At 43.2% G+C, this 19,931-nt stretch overlaps 2 protein-coding genes across 2 annotated transcripts; one reads left to right on the top strand and one right to left on the bottom strand.

Annotated features, from left to right (window-relative positions):
* The first annotated feature begins 677 nt into the window (after positions 1–677).
* On the top strand, positions 678–11,853 carry DNAJA2 (DnaJ heat shock protein family (Hsp40) member A2). Its single transcript, XM_058034374.1, has 9 exons — positions 678–801; positions 3,469–3,528; positions 4,455–4,675; positions 5,949–6,029; positions 6,342–6,475; positions 7,675–7,871; positions 9,295–9,439; positions 9,610–9,737; positions 10,244–11,853. The coding sequence occupies exons 1-9, from the start codon at positions 724–726 to the stop codon at positions 10,430–10,432; spliced, it is 1,233 nt and encodes a 410-aa protein (XP_057890357.1). The 5' UTR covers positions 678–723; the 3' UTR covers positions 10,433–11,853.
* A 714-nt stretch (positions 11,854–12,567) lies between these two features.
* On the bottom strand, positions 12,568–18,834 carry LOC131089565 (borealin-2-like). Its single transcript, XM_058034376.1, has 9 exons — positions 18,628–18,834; positions 17,635–17,675; positions 17,217–17,277; positions 16,507–16,574; positions 15,655–15,722; positions 14,978–15,016; positions 13,786–13,918; positions 13,485–13,571; positions 12,568–12,736 (listed from the first exon to the last, which is right to left on the bottom strand). The coding sequence occupies exons 1-9, from the start codon at positions 18,734–18,736 to the stop codon at positions 12,689–12,691; spliced, it is 654 nt and encodes a 217-aa protein (XP_057890359.1). The 5' UTR covers positions 18,737–18,834; the 3' UTR covers positions 12,568–12,688.
* Positions 18,835–19,931: the final 1,097 nt, after the last annotated feature.

The following is a 19,931-nucleotide window of genomic DNA, read 5'->3' as shown; positions in this document are numbered from 1 at the left end:
AAGAATCTGGGGTACAGGTCTGATGGGGAGCAGCTGAGGGAGCTGGGGAACAATCTGGGGTACAGGTCTGATGGGAGCAGCTGAGGGAGCTGAGGGGGCTCAGCCTGGAGGAATCTCAGGTGTGAACTTATCACTCTCTACAACTCACTGAAAGGAGGCTGCAGCCAGGTGGGGTCAGGCTCTTCTCCCAGGCAGAAAGTGACAGGATGCGAGAAGAGTCTTAACCTGCACTGAGGGACGGTCAGGTTGGATATCATGGCCAATTTTTTCACAGATACTGGAACGGGCTGCCCAGGGAGGACGGTGGAGTCACCGTCCCTGAGGGTGTTTAAGTCGGCACAGGGCACTCGGTACCGGGGTCTGGTTGACATGGAAGTGTTCGGTGAAGGTGGGACCGGACGATCCCAGAGGCGCTCTCCGGGCCGCTGGCTGTGTGCGGTTCCGGGCGGGACAGCCGAGGCCGCCGTTCCCGCTGCGCAGCCCCGGCCGCGCTGCCGGCCGTGCCCTCAGAGCCCGCACAGCGCCCCCTGCCGCGCCGCGCCGGAACTGGGTCAGGGCCGCCGAGGGGGCGGGGCCGCGCGCCTCGCGCGTCGCGGCGCGGTGACGCAGCGCGTGCGCGGTGACGTCGCGGCCGGTCCGTGTCCGTGTCCTGCCGCCGGTCTCGGCCCTGCCCGCGCCGCCCTCGGCCCGCCCGGCCCCGCTCGGCCCCGCCGCCGCCCCGCCATGGCCAACGTGGCCGACACGAAGCTCTACGACATCCTGGGCGTGCCGCCCGGCGCCTCCGACAATGAACTCAAGAAGGTGCGGCGGAGGGGCGGAGGTCGGGCGGTGGGGGGGTGCTGGGCCCGGCCGGGCAGGGCCCCGCGGGCGGGCGGCGAGGGCAGCGGGGCCGAGCGGGGCAGCCGCGGGCGGCGGGGCTGGGGCTGCGCTGCGGGCGCGGCGCGGTGCTCGGTAGGCCGCGCCCGGGGCCGAGCGGTCGGAGAGGCCGCGGGCAGGGCGAGGGCCCGGCGGGAGGAGGGGGCGGCGGGGCCCGGCCGCGTCCCTGGCCCGGCGCGTCCCGCGTGGGCTCCGGGCGCGGGCGGAACGCGGCTCATCCCGCCCCCGCCGCACCGCGCCGAGCGCGGCCGCGAGGGCTCTTCGGGGGTGAGAATCCCTGCGGGCCGAGCCTCACCGGTGCCATTGTCTGCCCCACGTGCAGGCCCTGGGAGGATTCGGTTTCGCTCATAGTTGCGGTTCCTCCCAGGCCGAACGCGGGAAGGCGAGGTAAACAAAGAGGGGAGGTGAAAACTTGGAGCCAGGTCGTCACTATAGCAATTCCATCCTGTAGTATTTGAAGCACTTTTTTTTTCTTTCTTTTTGTCCTTTTTTTTTTTTTTTTTTTTTTTTTTTTTTTTTTTTTTGGGAGGCCTTAATGACCGTTTCCACGTGAGGGAGGAGAATGAACCAGACGGTTCACTCGCAGAGGCTTCCGCGGGTGGGTGGTGCTGGCACCAACAACTGCGCCTTACCCGTCATGCACGCGGCAGCCTCATTTGTGCAGGGCTCGGCGATTGCAGCGCTGAAATTGTGCTGGAGATGGAGGGCAGCCGCTGAGAAGGTTGTGTTTAGTGTACAGCACTGCCCACCAGAATATTTCAATTTATTACAGGGTTCGCTTAAAGCTATCTGTGTCCTTTAAGAATGAAAACCGGAGCAGTTTTCTGCTAGGATAGCCTGCACCACCCAGTATTAATTACCACATATTAGACTATTCGTGGAATGTAAATTTTCCAGCTGTCTGCAACACCAAGGATTTCCTGTGTATCTTATTGTCATGGAGAGGTTTCATGGGTGCTTTAAAATCTGATATTTTAACCTGTCTAACAATATAGAAATACTGAAAACGAATCTTGGTCTGAAGGAGCTGAGAGAACAGGCTTTTACAGTGGCTGAATTAACTTTTACTGAAGTTATATATGTTCCCAGTGTAGACCTTGATTCTGGATTTGGTTCTGATGAAATAGTGATGGCTTCCTTCAGGGCCATGGGTAGTTGTAAGAGTTGCTCTGGCCTGGATTGCTGTTATCAGAAAAGATGTGAGGGTTTTCTCTTTTTAAAGATCACCATTGCAAGCTCCTTTTTCCCTCATTAGATAATGTTCCTTAGGTTATCAGCTTAGTGGTGTTTTGCTTTTTTTTCTTGGTTGTTATACTTAAAATATATGGAGAACATCCATTATGACATAGAATACACAGGTTTGTGGAACATTATGCTTTGTTCTTTATGGGTGATTTTTTCCAGTAAGATGTATGAATTTTGGTTTTTACACTTAGTCTCCTTTAGAATATTAGGCTTGTAATATTAACATTGTTTTTATTTTACTAGTTCTTTATTGTGTCTTGATTGCATGCAGAAGTACAGAGTGTTTCAAGATAAAATCAATAATGAGAAATAACTGAATGGATCTAAAAAAAAAGGAAATTTGTTCAGAAGCTGAAAAGTTGTGATTTCTGTAAAGCTTTCTATGTAAAGATTTTAATATTGTATTTCTAAAGAGTTACTTTAGGTGCTCAGTTATTCAGAAATAAAGTGTTTGAAAAATCTTCTCCAAGAATTGATACCTTAATTTTTTTGCCGTTGCATCACTGTAGCTTTGTTAATAGTTGTAATTTGAAAAATAAAAGACTGTATACAATGTAATTTGTTAATATCTGTCCCCTGATTGCTTCTGAGGGGTGTTGAGGTGCAGTAGAGGAAGGGTTGAAGGGAGAAGTCTCTGCCTGCTGTGTTGTTTGCTTTGATCCTCTCAAGTGTAAGCAGAACAGGTGAAGGGCTGCTGAAGAACCAGTGGTGGTCCAGAATGCCAGTGCTGGTCAGAAAAAAGCAGCCTGGAAAGTCCCTTCTGGGGATTTGGCTGTACTTACTCCTGCTGATGTACAGAGCTGAAATAAAAGCAGTGCTGTGTACATTTCTGCACATGTAACTCATGCACTGAGCTCAGAGTGAGGTGAACCCTTCCATCAGTGATAGGTGGGGAAGAAGGAAATGATTGTTGTGAGGAGTGGTTCTAGGGTTCAATGGAAGCTGAGGCAGCCATTTTGTTGTTACTGAACTGCTGTGGTTGAGGGCAAAGACAAACAGGGTTCAAAGTTAGTGTTGTGGTGTTGGGTTTGAGTGGGTTCTGAAGAGCAAGTTATTTCAATGAAAATCAGATGGGGTTCTCCCTGTAAGTTAATGAGGATAAGCAGGAGAACTAGTTCTGGCTATTGTGTGCCATAGCTGTGTGTGAATGTGAGTCTGGTTCATGTATACACGTAGCCATATTAAAATATTTTTAGGTTATATCAATATATTAGTGACTTTAAAACATTATAATATTTACACTTTGCTTTATTAGGATTTTCTGTCTTCCTGGGGACATTACTTGAGTTTCACAGAAAAGAACTGATAAATGGAAATTTTAAATAATTTTCTACCTCTTTCAACTAGGCATACAGAAAACTGGCCAAGGAATACCATCCTGATAAGAATCCAAATGCAGGGGATAAAGTAAGAAAGATTCATCTTTTCTTTTTAAACCTTAAGTTTTCCATTACACTAACATCTAAGGAGCTGAGTACAGGTGTTGGGGGCTTGCTGGTTAAGTTGTTAAGCAGTACTATGAGAGGGAGAATTGTCTGGGCGGCTTCTCCCCAGTCTCAACATCAGCCAGTGTACCTCCTGACAAAATGCAGCAGTTGTCTCAAATTGGTTGAGAAGGTAATGCTGAGGAAAAAACTGCTGCTCATTTCCTGAGATAATGTCATCTGCTCATGGCATCTGTGGGAATTTGGAAAAGGTGGTCAATTTTTCAAGTGTTTCCAACATGGAGAAACGGATGTGTAGAGATTCCTAAAATTGCTGCAGCATAAACCAAATTACATGTGTGGGAAGATTGAATTAGATTTGTTACACTAAAAGCAATTTAAAAATCATCAATTAAGTTGACTCAGCTGATTATCTTTAACCAAATTGTAGTTCTGATGGCTGCTTAGATGTGAGCGGAGATAACCATGAAAAGATACTAATTTGCCAAATACATGAATATACCTTTCAGAAAGCTACTTAATTGTTAGTGTATTTGAAGTGCCCAACATGTAGAAGCCTTTGCTGTTAGTATGTAACTGTTGGATATTCTGCCTTTTGGTTTCTGCACTGTTGTGTACTTGGGGGTTTCTTTTGTTGGATTTTTTTTTTTTTAATTTGGAAGAAATCTGTCTTATGCTAGTAAAGAACAAAGCCAACCAAGTTTTGCAGTAAAATATTTTATGGTAAGATGTAACAAAACTAAGTCTAAGTTGTGTTAAAATGAGGGAAGAGTGTTTCATTGTGTACCTTCTTAATTGATAGGGGTTCATGCAGGGGGAGACACTCACAAAATGCTGCCTTTAGGTTCTAAATGATCATGCACTGTTTGACTCTGTTTCCTCTCCTAGTTCAAAGAAATAAGCTTTGCCTATGAAGTGTTGTCAAATCCTGAGAAACGCGAGCTGTACGATCGCTATGGAGAGCAGGGGCTGCGGGAAGGCAGCGGCAGCAGTGGCATGGACGATATTTTCTCCCATATCTTTGGTGGGGGATTGTTCAATTTCATGGGTGGCCAGAGTAGAAGTCGCAATGGTAGAAGAAGAGGAGAAGATATGGTGCATCCACTCAAGTGAGTACCTTGATGCTGCATCTTGTGCTTTGAAGCTTTCCTGACCATAGAAACTCTGCTGGTTTCTGTTCTTGATACACTTCTCAGTTGAGATCCTCTGCAGTCTGCACTGCTCTTCAGAGCTGCATGTTGTGTGTAGAGCAGGGGGCAGTCATCTGGAGTTACTTTCCTTGGTTGGTTAATCTAGAAACTACCAAATACTTTGCCAGGTTATTTGAATTATGTACTTTGTTCGCTTTGTTTTCTTTGTTTTGCTCCCTGATTATGTTTGGTAGTTCTAATCTGGAAAAGCCTTCAACAGCCAAGTATTACTCACCAGGCAGATTCTGGTCTGTGGAGGTGCTCTGGAAAGACTTGAATTCATAGGGCAGTGCCAGCTGGAACTATGGTTGAACCTCATAATTAATGGAAAAGTGTGTGTAGTGGCTTTGGTTTTGTTTATTTATTCAAAGCCATTCTTGAATATCACATCTGTGTTTTGGAGATCTCTTCTTGCAGTCATGGCTGGCTTTTTGGCTGCTGAGCAGGTCCCTTTTAACAACTTCAGTTAAGCAACATCTTTCCTGTGTTTGGGAGACTGTGCTTGGCCAAGTCTGTTTAGCTTCACTTCTGTTTTGTAGCTGGTACTTCATGGTGGATTATTAATGAGCTTTGATTTTGTTGTTATTTGTAAATACTGATGCCAGGCAACCTGTTCTTAATACAACTCAATACACTAAGTTGAAGTTTTGGTCCACTAACAAACTCTTTTAGGAGGAACACTAAAAAGTTAAGTGGCCTTGGGGACATGCTAACCCCTCCCCACTAAAGTGGAAAACCCAGTACAGTAGTAAGTACTCTGTGTTATTACTGTTTATGCAATAGACTATATTATTGTGTGAAGTGTTTACAGAGGCTTGTTTCTCACCTGCCTGGTAGAAATTAATTATGACTGTATAATAGCACCTAAAATTCTAGATAAGCTTGTTTCCTATTGAGAAATACAACCAATCCTACCTGGTTTATTCTGATTAAATTACAGCTTTTCTCTAAAACTATGTTCAGATTTATATTGTGTATCAAGTGTATATTGATATGTATGGAAATTGTTTTTTCAGTAACTCTTTGGGGAAGCTAAAATGGTGCTTAAAATCTTATTTTGATAGCAGATATAGTCTTGTTAGGAATATTAACTAGGGAAATATTTTGTTTATTTGTCCTAGGCAAGTATTTTAATTACATGGGGAAAATAAGTTTTTAAATGATAACCCAGGAGAAATACTTTATTTTGTAGAGTCTCTTTAGAAGATCTGTATAATGGAAAGACAACTAAACTACAACTTAGCAAGAATGTCCTTTGTAGTGCATGTAATGGGTAAGTTTGTTTGTATTTTTGAGTTCTCTGATTGCTTTGTTGGCAGACAGTGTAATGAAGGATCTCCTGTGTCAGATCTTTATCAGTATTTGACTTACTGGAGCCTGTTTTCTGACCAGCAAATTGTTGAACTTGAATGATGCTGTTGATGGAACTGGAACTATTCAGGGGCTTTGTGTGGGGGAAGGGTGGGAGAGCGGAGGGCCTGACTGTAATGGGCAGTGCAGTTGGGCATGCTGGCCTGCTGCTGCAGGGGTTTCTGATGTCTTTGTGAAGAACTTGCTGTTGATGCCCCCGTGCTGTGTGCTGCAGGCAGGGAGGGAAGGCCGGCTCCGTTCAGAAGTGCAACGCGTGCCGGGGCCGGGGCGTGCGCATCATGATCCGGCAGCTGGCCCCGGGCATGGTGCAGCAGATGCAGTCCGTGTGCTCCGACTGCAACGGAGAAGGTAGGCCAGGCTCTGCTCTGCTCCTCACTGTGCTTGCTTGGATCCAGCTCCTGCTCAAATCTCAGGAGGAACTTAACCAGGGCACTTCTACCCTTTCCCAGTCAGCTGCATCTCACTCTGGTGGCAGCATGGAGAAATGATTTCACTCAGAACAGCAGCAAGATTTACAGTGTGTAATGTACTGAAAAACAGCCTGCAAGCTCAAGCAGTAGGGATTGATCATCTTTAAAAACACTTAGATGTAAATATTACTTACTGATGTTACTTTTGTGTTAAACTAAAAACCAGGATGTTGCTATTTTAGGAGCTATTTGTCTTTTTGCATTTCCTCATACCCAAGGACAATCGTAGATTAAAAATGGGAACCTAAAGTTGGAATTTTAACTTCTTCAAATTGAGATGATATCTCTGCCTGAATTGGTTCTGATTAGGGGTAGCAAGTTCAGCACTTCACGTGATTTCTTTTTATGTATTCTGCTGTTGGCAGAGTAATAACATCACCTTGTGGATGATTTTACTTGTCACAACACTCAAGCTACAAAGAGTTGTATTTTGTGACTTGTCAAAACATTTCATAAATGATGTTGTCTTTAACATTTCATATGCCTAACCTACATATTTTGTAGTTTCAACTTCATCATAATGTTATGCTTTGTTTCACAGAAAGGTGGTTTAAGGTGAGAAGCTTAATGTTTTAAGCCAAAGGCATCTGCTTGTGGCACTTAGTACCGAATCTTACAGTCCAGGTGCCCTAATACTTTGGTTACTGTGTATAGAGACAAGAGCTCACTGGAAAAATAAAGGTGAGGTAGAACAGAGCATTGAAGCCATTTTGAATTGTCACCCTTCAGTTTGCTGGAAACAGTAATTACCTTTGTAGGGATAAATCTGATGTGACCTGGCTCTCTTTCCCTGTTTTTGTATGCAAGACTAGTTCTGCTGGCTGCATTTACCCAGGACTGTCTTGTGGGGATATTCTGGGAGATGAGGCAGTCAGAGAACTTTTGTTTTTTCTTCCTTCCCCATTTCTCAGCTAGAATAAATGAAGCCTAGATTCCCTCTTGTGAGGAATTCATAAAGCAACATTGAAATCACTACTTGTGTTGCAGAAATTCTTCAGCTTGCTTTCAAATAGTTTTTCCTAGGAATTGGATGCAATTATGTCAAGATCTCTGAACTCAAAATTTGTCTTTATTTAGGTGAAGTAATTAATGAAAAAGACCGCTGTAAAAAATGTGAAGGGAAGAAGGTGATCAAAGAGGTAAAAATACTTGAAGTCCATGTAGATAAAGGCATGAAACATGGGCAAAGAATTACATTCAGTGGAGAAGCAGATCAGGCTCCCGGAGTGGAACCAGGCGATATTGTCCTTTTACTGCAAGAGAAGGAGAATGAGGTAATGCTTTTGAGTTGATCTTTTAAATGCCTTTTATTCCACTTGTTAATATTTAAGTTCTATAGATGGCCATTCATTTAAAGTAATTGATACAGTTGCAGCTCTGGGAGAGATGGGGAATAGCTTTTAATAGATTTATAGTGTGTAACACAGCTTTCATGGTGAGCCAGAAAAAACTGGGCAAGTCCTTAGCCAGGGGACTGGCAGCTTCTGGTGCCTCCTAATGCTAGCAAGAGGCAGCTGCTCAGATAAGCTCTGACTGACTTTGATACAGTGGATGCAGTGAAGAGCCATTCAGGATGTTCACTTTCACAGTCTGCTTTGCTTGTGATACTAATGAAATTATAAGCGTGCCTTTTTTCTATGTTTTGTGACGTGGCAGGGAACTCCTGATAAAACCCCCAAATGGTGCTTTCTGTGTCTGCTACTCTGGTTCTGGAAGTAACACAAAATGGTGATGTTGCTGATTAACTTAACAAAACAAACATTATTATTTTATACTGGTTTGGTAAGACTTCCGTTCACTGTATGCTGGAATCACTGCACTTTGGAATTAAATGTTGCAATTTATCTTCTGTTAAAACATCATGTGGGGTAGAGTTGAGGTGACTGCTCCTTTTTTAATTCTAATAGCTATGATGAAATAAGAAACAGTTTGTGTGTTGCACTTGAGGAGTTTTGTGTTGTGACAGAGTAGCATGGAGTACAAATTTTAACTACAGTCAAATATTAAGGATATAATATTAGTTATCTGCTCATTAGGTACTTTGTAAGATTTTCAAAGCTGTGTCAAGGACTGCTAATCTGCCAGTCTGTACTTTGTCCTAGTGAGTAAAACTAGATAGACTTTGTTCTTAAAATTTCTCTTCAGATGGGACTCAGTGGACAAATGTCCACTATCCATTTGTCTGCCAGTAGACAAATTTTAAGATTTACTCTGATTAGGAATCATGAGTTCTGTAGCCTAAAGATCTCTTCTCGCAGCTATGGACTAAGTGATCAAAGTCCTGCTGTAGGTCAAGGGAGCTAAAGCTGAAATGCTTGAGGACAAGAGCTGAAAAACGAAGATGTGGTTTATATACTCCAGTGCAGGTGAAATAGTGTCAAACTGTTGTCAGTTTTGTTTATAGGTTGCTTGTGTGGAAGATGTTGGGGGTGAAAGTTGGGGCTGCTGTACAGGCCTGGTTTAATTTGAATCCTACCTTGGTGTGTGGTGTGGTTTGGCTTGTTTTAGATGACACTTGGTCAGGCACAAACTTCCCAAGCATGTTACGCCATCTGCATTAATGGAATCAGGTTCACTTCATACAAAAGCTGTTGCTCTGACATTGAGTTTTAAGGATAAATAATAATGAACTCTCAATAATGAGTCTGGTGGAGTTGTGATTGCAGTCCTAGAAAAGACATCTCCTTTGTTTCCCAGGTGTTCCAGCGGGATGTGAATGACTTGCATATGACACACAAGATTGGACTTGTTGAAGCACTGTGTGGATTTCAGTTCACATTTAAGCACCTTGATGGACGTCAGATTGTGGTTAAATATCCTCCTGGAAAAGTAATTGAACCAGGTAGGCTTGAGCTGATAAGGATTTCTTTGATTATGCTTTTGTGACTCTTCAGCACTTAATCCCACCCTTGTTGTCCTGTTAACTGAGCCCAGGCTGAGGAAACAGAGCTGTGTGGAGAGAGAGTGGCTCTGCAGCAGCACTTTATTACTTTACTTCTCTTTGAATTGCAGGTTGTGTTCGTGTAGTCAGAGGGGAAGGAATGCCACAGTATCGCAATCCTTTTGAGAAAGGGGATCTCTACATTAAATTTGATGTTCAGTTTCCTGAAAATAACTGGATTAGCCCAGAAAAGCTTTCAGTAAGTAGCTGTTCAAGCAAAAATGTGGTGTCTTACTTGAGTGTGCAAAGAGCCTGTGTTGTACCTCATGGGCTTGCTCTCAGTGCTTAAATTCAGATGTGAGTAAAGTTCTTTTAACCTTTCTTATGGGCCATGTGTTACTTGGAAATAGCCCTTGAAATATGAATTTGTGGAAGCTGTATTTAGGAGCTGTGCAGATGGTACACAGATGAGGGCAGGAGGAGAATCTTTCTGTTGCTGTATGATAAGTTTATGGAGTGCAACTGTGTTTACTGATTGCACTTCTGGCAGATGATATGTGGAGCTGTTGGTTTTCTTGAAGTGGTGTCTTCCAGTTGATACAAATGCTTTTAAGTGACTCTGCAATTCCTGCAATTCAGGGCTTTCATCAGCATAGACTTGTAAGCCAAACCTGCTCTTAGAGGTGTCTCAAAGATATGGGAAACCAGTCACTTGATTTAGGTCTTCTAGATGCAATACTGAATGCATTTCTTTCTTTGGGGCAGGAACTTGAAGATCTTCTGCCAGCTAGACCAGAATTTCCCAATGTAATTGGTGATGCAGAAGAGGTAGATCTTCAAGAATTTGATACCACTCGTGGTTCAGGTGGTGGCCAGAGACGTGAAGCTTATAATGATAGTTCTGATGAAGAAAGCAGCCATCATGGACCTGGGGTACAGTGTGCCCACCAGTAAACATTTGTCTAAAAAGTTGCACAAGGATTTTCTTTCAAATTTTGCCTGACTTGTTTTCAACAATCCAGCTGGATTGTATAAGTAATCCAGATGAACCAATGGACATCTATTGCTGTATGTGTAACTTTTAAATTGGTCTATAGTATCTACAGAGTGTAATTTAAACTAACCACAAGCTTACATCTTCATTTTGACTGTGTAGCAGAATAAAGCACTTGAAAGGAAGACGAGACTCCTTTTCACATGGGTTTTAAGTTTGTCCTCGTATCTGTGCTTGATTTTTACCAGTTTTGTGTAGATTTTAAGTTTCATATTTTAAATTCAAATTCTACATTGTAAAGTTTGTGTACAATTTGTCCTGAGGCTTGGTATTTGGCTGCACCTGCATAAGCTGCTACAAGTAGAATCAAGAATTTCATAGCCTGTATCTATCATCTAGATGCATGGTAAATGGGCTTTGCACATAATGGGTTTAGAGCTGACTGGGAACAATGAAAGACTAAATTAGAAGTGGTTGTAAGTTTTTTTTCTACCATCTTGTGAACGGTTTCTGAAATTAAATAAAAGCAGTTGGTGTATAATATATTTCTTTTGCCTTGTAACTCTTACTTTTCCAGTGGCTTTAACTAGTCTGTGTATGAAGAGACTATGTAGATGATAGACATTTTATAAACACAGGGAGGCTGAAGCTGCCTTAAGACTAGGTGAAGGTTGGATAACAATTGTGTGCCACATTCAAGTCTCTTCCTGAAATGAGAGATGACTAAAATGGGCACAGAGAAGGCTGCAGCCATGTCCCCTTAGTGTGAAGAAAACACAAGGATATCTGAATTCAGTCTAAAGATAACAAACCCCTTAAATGGGGAATGATTAAATTTTGAAATAATGGTGTCTTTCTCTTAGCCTTTGAATCCTATTCAAAGTCTGATTCAGCCTCACTTCCTAGAAAAATGTTTCCAGGTTAAAAAAAGAATTGTTTAACCTGGAAACATAAAAAATGTAGATGGTTTTGTTACTTTTCTAGTAGTTTGCACTTTGGTTTAAGTATGAAGATATTAAAATCTCCAGCTGCAGTTCTATTACTATTAATTGGCAAAAAAGCCAGAACAAAGCAAAAATGTGACCTTAACTAAGGAACTGTTGTGCATGAACAGTGTTGGGTTGGTAAGCTGCCTCTATAGCAAGGTTTCTCTCCTGTTTAAGTGAGAAAGTTGAAGCTCTACTTTTCTTTACAAATCTGAAGTGTGACTTGTTTAGTTATTTTTCTGATAGTTGTTGACACTTTATTGATGAGGTTGGAGGGACAAACTCCAAGGGTTTCAATGTGCTTGGGTAGGCATTGGCATTTGAGTGTTGCTGAACATCCTTGTTATAGACTCTAAAAATGAAGCAAAAATAAATACTGTTTGATCTGTATTTCAGTACTGACTTATGATGTGGCATTCTCTAGTGGCTCTTTTATTTTCCTTTATTAAAACTTGGGGTTGCTTTTTGTGAAGCCATGGTTATATGCTGATCCTTTCTCCTGACTGCTCTCACCAAGGAGTCAGTCCTTGTAACCTGCAATGCTTAAACAATTACACCACCAGTCTTCTGCTTGTAAGTCCTTGCAAAATAGAGTAACTCTCTAAACCTTTAATCCCCTTTCAGGTTCTGTGGCTTTTTTGAAGGGGAAGAGAGGAAGGGATTCATGATAGCTGAAGTGAAGGGGTGGAGGAAGAGCTGATCACTGTAGGGCAGTTCTGCTTCAGTCCCCAGCTGGCATTAATTTGGGCTCCTGCCAGCAGCACCTGATAAATTCTTATTTTACCTGTCATCTTGCACATAACTGTCACGTCACACACAAGACTGGAAATAAATTTTATTCCTGTGTTAGATTCATACATGCTACCACATACCTGAAGTTATTAAAATGTCTTAAGGCTGTTCAAAAATTTAATACCTTGTATTTCAGTTTCTTTGTGAGTTGATATTAGAGAAACTTATTTCCTATATACAGCCTCTTACTGTTCATTTTGCTGTGAACTTAGTTAAAACCTAACCTAAGCCTTTTATAAAGAAAAAGTATAATTTTCTTCTGCTTTGCTATCCTTCATAACAGGAACTTAATAAGACACATCACATGATATAAAAGCTTATATAAACATTTAATGGGCAGTATACAGCTTTATTAAGACATAATAGACATTATTTCATCACTAGAGAGGCAGCAGGCAAGAGCAGTCACCAATGTTCTGTAGTCACCAGACAGTTCCATTAACTTGGTTTAGGTGTTACCTTTCCACATAGGACAGTCAGCTCACTCTGAGGGGGAAAAATTCATTTTACCTCAAGCTGCCCAAAAGAACTTGGAAGAAAAGTCCCTACTGTTAAAGCAAGCAGAGAGCACTCACTCCCCACTGTGCCCATGGAGGCAGGGCCATAACAAAAACCACAGAACAGCTCCCAGAGCTTTACCTTGACTCTATACCTGCACAACTGTAAACTGGTGAGCATCTCTCACGTCTGGATAATTCCCATTACTTCAAACAATAGCCCAGGTACCCTTATCTTCAGGAGGGCTGGGCAGTAGGTGCTACAACGTTCTTTGTAGCACTTTATTTTGCCTCACACCCACTAAGGCAGTTCCTGTTCAACTGCAGCAGGGACTTACCAGGTATGTAGTTCTTACTCAGCAAGGGCCACAGAATTATGGATTATAAGAAGACTCAAAACTGAGCTGCAGCTTTGTCAGCCTTTGTGAATGAGAGATAAGGGAGTGGCAGTTTGCTCACATGGCAGGACAGCCACCAGAGCAGTGCAGAAGGAAGAGTTAATGCTCCTGTGATCCCTCCACTGTCACCAAACTGCACGTGCTTATGTAAGTGCAATTCCTTTTACACATGATCCATGTGCAGCAGTTCTTCCCTCCCTCCTCCCTCCAACTGATGCCAGCCAGTTGAGGCTTAAACTCCAAAGAGTTGAAATTTGCATTCATGCCAGAATGTGAGATGAAAGCCTGGGAGCAGGTGTGTGAGTGCACAGATCTCTAAGGCTCCTAGTTCAGGCTTACCACCAGGTTATGGATGTGCTGTACTGTGTCCTGGTTTAGGAGCTGCACATCAATATTGTGGAGGTCTCCACCAGCTGTGCACAGTGTCTGTGAAGAGAAACAATTCTAAGATTAAAATTTTTCTTGCATGCCCAACTTCTCTGAAACTCGTGTGCTCCTCTGTACATTGCAGAACGTTGGCAACCATTTTCCTTTCGTTTAGCAGCATCTCATTTAGGAATAGCAAGAGCTGTCACTATCACACTATATGTATTGATCAACTACTGTCAGTTGAAAATGTTTTTTTTAAAAAAAAAGATACCTGTCCATCAGCCAGGGGAATGTTGACAAATGGAACACTTTTATGTTGGGGTACTGATTTACTTCTCTTTAACATGCCTTGAGCTCTTCCACTGGCAGGTAAAGTTCTTGAGACAGTCTGTTGTAATCCAGCACTAGAAAACAATGAAAATTTACTTTGAGGTTAACTTTCTGTGCTCTGCTGGAAATTTTCAAGCATGAAATAATTGCCAGTAGTAGGAAATACACCTAGGAGAGAGGCAGTCGTGTTTAAATTTTTCCAGTTCTGCCAGCAGACTACAGAAACCCAACCATGAGCAGCACTTATGGACACTGCTGGGTAAGGTTTTATGACCCTGGCACTGCAGTAACCTTGTAAGCCTGTGACACAAGATGACATTTTGGCCACTCAGTAACAAGAATATCCACTCTCCAATATCAGCAGTGAATGTTTACAGTTTTGGAAAGAGGAAACTTTGTGCCTCAGGGCTTAAGATAAGACGTCCTCTATCTGTCTACTACAGAGGGAGATATCAATAAATACCAAAGCTGCTACCTCTCAGAGGCACAGGGTGTGCCTTATGCCATGCAGAATTCCTAAGTTTCTATTATACAACAGTTATTATTTTACTTTAAAAATGTAAGATTTGGGTGTGTTCTGCATGGAAACAAGCCTCTGACATTTATAGCAGGCCAAGGTGAAACTGAACCACTTTCTGCTTTCAGGACCCATTTAAGTTGTTCACCCCCCTCACTTCAGCTTGTGCCAAAAGCAAACTCTGTAGTGTATGCAGAATGAAACTAACTAAAAATCTTGACTGTTCAAGATGCCAAGAACTGATTATCAGTGTATTTGGTTGAGGGGTTTGTAGGGATTGGTTTATTTTTAACAAAGCAGTATTGGTGACATTTTAATCAAGGTTGTGCTCTGAGAACCAGTTTGAGATGCAAGTCTGTAAATAGTGAGAATAGCATTTATACTCTAATTACTTTTTTTTTTTTAAACTGACTTAGTTAGGACATCAAATCCTGTGCCTCCACAATAATTTAAGCTAACACCCACACCCAAGGCAGGAGGTGTAACTGGTTTGGCACCCCTACTGTCACATTTAGTGGCAGACCACAAAGATCTATTCTATCTACATTGATAATAATACATAGTGTCTTGGTATTGAACAAAATTATTGATTAGGAGCAAACTGAAATCTCCTTACCTTCTAGCTCCCTTTGGAGTGGCTTTGAGATTTGTGGCACTGCAATGAAAACAAAGCAAGCTGCACTAGCAGAAGACACTAAACAGACACTAAAGAAGTGGCTATTTGCTTTGTATTTTGTTGGGGGTTTCATTTTGTTGGTTTATTATTTTTCTTTATTTCCTCCTCATCTACTTTTACTGTAAAGTTTTAGCTAGGGTGAAGGTAGAAGTGGATTAGAGAATGCTGAAGTGCCCCATGACAGGGATCTAGTGTGAAAAACATGTGAAAAAGCCCTCCTGAGGTAAACATGACACAGTGGGATTAAAAACATACAAGAACACAAGAATAATTCATGTTACTGAGCAAGGGAGGGCTGCAATACCCAAGTGAAGTGTTTATTACAGAACAATTCAGCAGTACTAGCAGAGCAAAGGTGCTTTCCTTACATGCTCCCTTCCATTAGTAATGTTTGGGAATCTGTACTGCTCCCCTCAGTTCAGAACTGTGCACCTTCATCAACCACAGGTGCTTTTTTGCTCAGGTTCATATCACCACAGTGCATCTCAGGTTATGGGAGAATCCTTGTCAGATGTATTCCCTTTGGGCTCAAATCTCAGCTACTATATTTGAAAATAATTGTGTTCAGCACTCAAAAATTCAGGTGAGTTAAATAAGCTATCAAAGATCAGTCTTACCTAGAAAGAGAGTTCAGTTTGCCACTTAAACCTGAGGCCAGTGAAACCAGTGACCTGGTTTTGGAGATCTAAAAATTTATATATAAGACTGCAGTTAAAAAAGGTAGCATTTGAAAGCAAAATGATAGGTATTTGCAGGAACAATACTGTAAAAATTCCCTGTTGAAAAAGGGTAGCTAAGCCCCATAGTGTTGCCTTTGATATATATATATGTATATGTATATATATATATAAAATGCCAAATATACATTTTAAAAGAAGTTTCATAATGACAAAACATATTTATTCCTACTGAAGTTTTGTATAACCAACCACCTAATATACACCCTTCCAACTTCTAAGCCTTTTTCCAGTAGAAGTCTGTAATTGCACAGAATCTTTTTTGTATTTGTTATCAGCTTGCTACATCAGTGTCTGGCTGAGGAGCTGCACTGCCCAGACAGACTGAGGTGGCAAAATTAAAACACTTGATTTGGTTTAGAGACAAGAATGCTATAACTACTCAGTTATAGAAAAACATGGATTAAACACGAGGTTGATTTAAAAATAAAGTTTCAACAAAATATGGTTCTTCAAACCATCAAGATTTACTGGCAAGTCAAGAGAGAATGACCATGCCAGTACTTGCCAGCCTGTGTTATTAGTCACTAGAAGTGCAGATACCATATTTCATTATGAAAATAATTTACAGTTAGCCTTGCTTAACTTCAAATAAATTGCATTTAAAATAACTGACTTTTCCAACAGAGAGCAGAGCACCAGCCTGCCTTCTCATGGATCTAGCAGGGCTTGTGGTAGGTCAAAACTGATTAGGTCCTTATGTTTTTTTGAATAAAAACAGAATAAACTTACTTTTTTAGTTATTTTCTTTGCAGAACTGTGCTTGGTATCTTCATATTCAACAATTGTAGTTACCTTAACTATAAATGTATTAGCAAGACAAGGAAAATAAAGATCTCATGAAGAGCATGAAACACCACTTCAGCCTCATGTTTGAAGCCCATTTCCCCCCCATGGACAGCTTTGGCCCTTGTGCCATCCAATGTCATTCACTTGGGACACAGGTCAGACAAACTCTGTGTGTTCAGCAGCACTGGGACACACAGATAATCCCTCAGTTACAAGACCCCAGATAATCCCTCAGCCCACAGACAAAACAGAATTACACCCAGTGGTAGGATCCTCCTTACTGCATATTTGGGAATATGAAAAAAAAACTGTATTTCCTACAAAGCTCAATGGGCAGAATGTTAAGGGAAACCTAAGAAAAGAGGGGTAGCTTTCCTAACTCTCCTGCTACACTGTAAAGCCTTAAATCTGTCTCTTCTCACCATTTCCCCTGATAAATTGCAAAGGAGAGAAGCTCTTGTCTCATGCTTTAAAGTACCTCTACAGTAGCATAGCTCATGGTCCTCCACACTGAATGCTTGGGGTCTGTTATGCACTTTTCCCTCTTGTATTCTTCAGGCTTAACATTCATTTTACAAATGCTCAGGTCAAACCAGTTAAAAAAAAAAAGAAAATGCAGGAACTACGGGCTGTGTATTAATGAGTTGACCTGCCTTTTTTGCTGTTGGTCCTCACCAGTTTGGGATTTGGCATGTCTTCTACAGAGCAGTCAGTCTGAAAAAAATATTTATCCAACAAGGGAAGGTTGTCAGTATTTTTCCCAGTAGATGCATATTATGTTACAAGAGGCAGTGAACTAAAAGGGCATGAAAGCAACTGACAGGAAGTGGGATTAGCTAAACACCAGTTGTTTTTTTAGCTTTTTATGGAAACATCTGAATTTCTGCCAGCAGAAGATCCTAAAACTTTAGGTAATGTTCATAACTGCACCATGGCTGGCTGCCGGGTCATTTCATATCATCTTCTATTTAAACACACAGCCAAATGAAATAATTTGTCTAAAGTACTTACAGCAGGGAGAGAAAAATTCTATTCTGTAAACTGTGATAAGATTTGAAAACACACACTCACCACTGCAGCAGCAAGAGCCATTTCCTCCCGTCCTTGCAAATCTGTAACTCAAGAAATTATAACTTATTTAGATGCTATTACTTGCATAATTTTTATCTTCATATTCTTATGGGCTCAGCAGCCAAACAATAATTCAGGATTACAGTGGTTAAATAGGTAACCCTAGGTCAGCATATGTGTGACATTTGAACAAGATTCCAGTCTTGTAGGAAATCACTCCTACTAAACAACAACGAAAATCTGAGGCCATGTCAGTGTTTATCCTTGAAAGAATCCTGAGTGTAGGCACACAGGGTATCCCCCACATTCAAAGAACCACCCCACGCTCACACTGCACTGCAGACAGCTAATGCTCTTGGGCAGAAGTTTCTCCAGAAGGACACCAAAACACATACTCAGTTACAGTAAACTCAAGTTCTTCAAGAGGTTAAGGTTTGATATCTGTGTGGCCCCTGCAATTTCCAGCTGCAAGGCAGATTCCGGAAACATCAGTTCTCACCAGAATGTACATCTGATGCTGAGTGTACATGTCTTAAACCTCTGCATCAATGGGAGTTAAAATTAAACTTGTTTGCTTATCATCACAGGTATATGACCAGATTACAATGGCCCAGGAGAGTTCAAATTGACAAAGAGAAAATAATCTCAGTGGCTAAGGATGAACAGATTCAGATGAACAAAAATGGTTGGTTTTACACACAGAAAACACTAGGTTTGTAATTATTTCTTGTCTCTTCAGATTTTAAATAAGATTACTTAAGTGCACACATAATAGTACTCTCCGGACTAGTCACCAAATAATTCTCTACCCTGCGCTACTCAGATCAGTCTACTTGAAAAGGAGTGGTCGGGGAGCATCTGCTGGGTAACAGCACTGCTCATCTGCTTAAAATACAGGGCAGACAAAGCAAACCTTTCCACGAAAGGCAGCAAGTTCCCAGGTGTTCTCCCGCAGCCCCGGGCACTCCGCTGCCCGCACCCGAGCACTCTCACCGAGCACTTCTTTCCTTCTCATCTTCCTCACGGCAGCCGGCATCGTCAGCAGCTCCACGGCAAACGCCTTCTCCGCTGTCTGCAAGAGCGAATCGAGCTCCTTCTTCATCTCCTGGATGTGCTCCTTGGCTTTAAAACAAAACACGCTCTTATTGCCACGCGTGTTACATGTTTCCAAGTATAAGCACTGCAAGACCGCGCTATAAAAGAAAGTTAAAACAGCGATTTATCCGGAGAAATCCGAGCGGGGAGTGAGAGCGCCTGGAGCCTCCATCAGCCGCCAACCCGGGCGCGGGGCAGGCGGCCCTACCCGAGGAGGCGACCCCGGCCCGGAGCCGCCGTTCCCTCCCCAGCCCGGGCAGCCCCGGCCCTACCCTGCTGGTCGAAGTCGCTGAGGAAGAGCGCGATGCGCTGGTCCCTCTTCTTCTGGGAGAGCGCGCCGCGGTCCCTGTCCCGGGGCAGCGCCCCGCGGTCCGGCTCCACGCCCGAGTCGCTGCTGCGCCGCCGGCACGGGGTCTTCCTCAGGGCCATGGCCGACAGCCGGGCCGAGCCGTGCCCGCAGCCGTGCCCGGAGCGGGACCGGCCGGACACACCCCGGGGCGGGCAGGGGCGGCCGGGAGCCGCCGGGCGGGGGACGAGCGGAGCCCGCGGTCCCCGGGCACAGTCAGAAGGGAGGGAACGCCGTGAGGGGAGCGGGGGGGGTCAGGAGTGCTCCTCTCGGAGGTGCCTCAGGCCTTGGCGCCTGTAAGTGACAGGACGAGGAGGAATGGGTACAAATTGAAAGGGGGGAAACTGAGGTTAGATAATAGAGAGGAATTATTTACTCTGAGGGTGGTAGACACTGGAGCCCAGGGATGTTGTGATGCCACAACCCTGGCAGTGCTCAAGGCCAGGCTGGATAAAGCCTTGAGCAGCCGTGTGGGAGCTGTCCGTGCCCAGGCAGGGAGGTTGGAACAAGTTGACCTCTAAGGTCCATTCCAACCCCTCAACATTCCATGATTCCACGATTTAATGATCCTTCTGCCCTGCAGGAGCTGGCCAGGCTCTCTCTCTCTCACACACACAGAGATGAATTGCGCTGTTTTGTTCCTGTTTGGAGCCGCCCCGGGCCCTCAGGAGCTGCATGGAGCAGGTGAGCGTTTCCATCCCGGGGACTGTGCCCAGGGCTAGGCCAGGCGGTGCTCGGCTCCCCCAGGCGCTGGGAAGGCTCTGGGCTCCATAGGAAGGGCCCTGTCTCAGAGCTGAGCTTTGGGTTTAGCTAAACAACATTAAATTACTGCTGTTCACTGTGCAGAGCATGCAGG

The sequence above is a fragment of the Melospiza georgiana genome, chromosome 14, assembly GCF_028018845.1.
Source record: "Melospiza georgiana isolate bMelGeo1 chromosome 14, bMelGeo1.pri, whole genome shotgun sequence".
NCBI lineage: Eukaryota > Metazoa > Chordata > Aves > Passeriformes > Passerellidae > Melospiza > Melospiza georgiana.
Note: the sequence above shows the minus strand (reverse complement) of the source record. Positions and strands in the feature narration are given on the sequence as shown.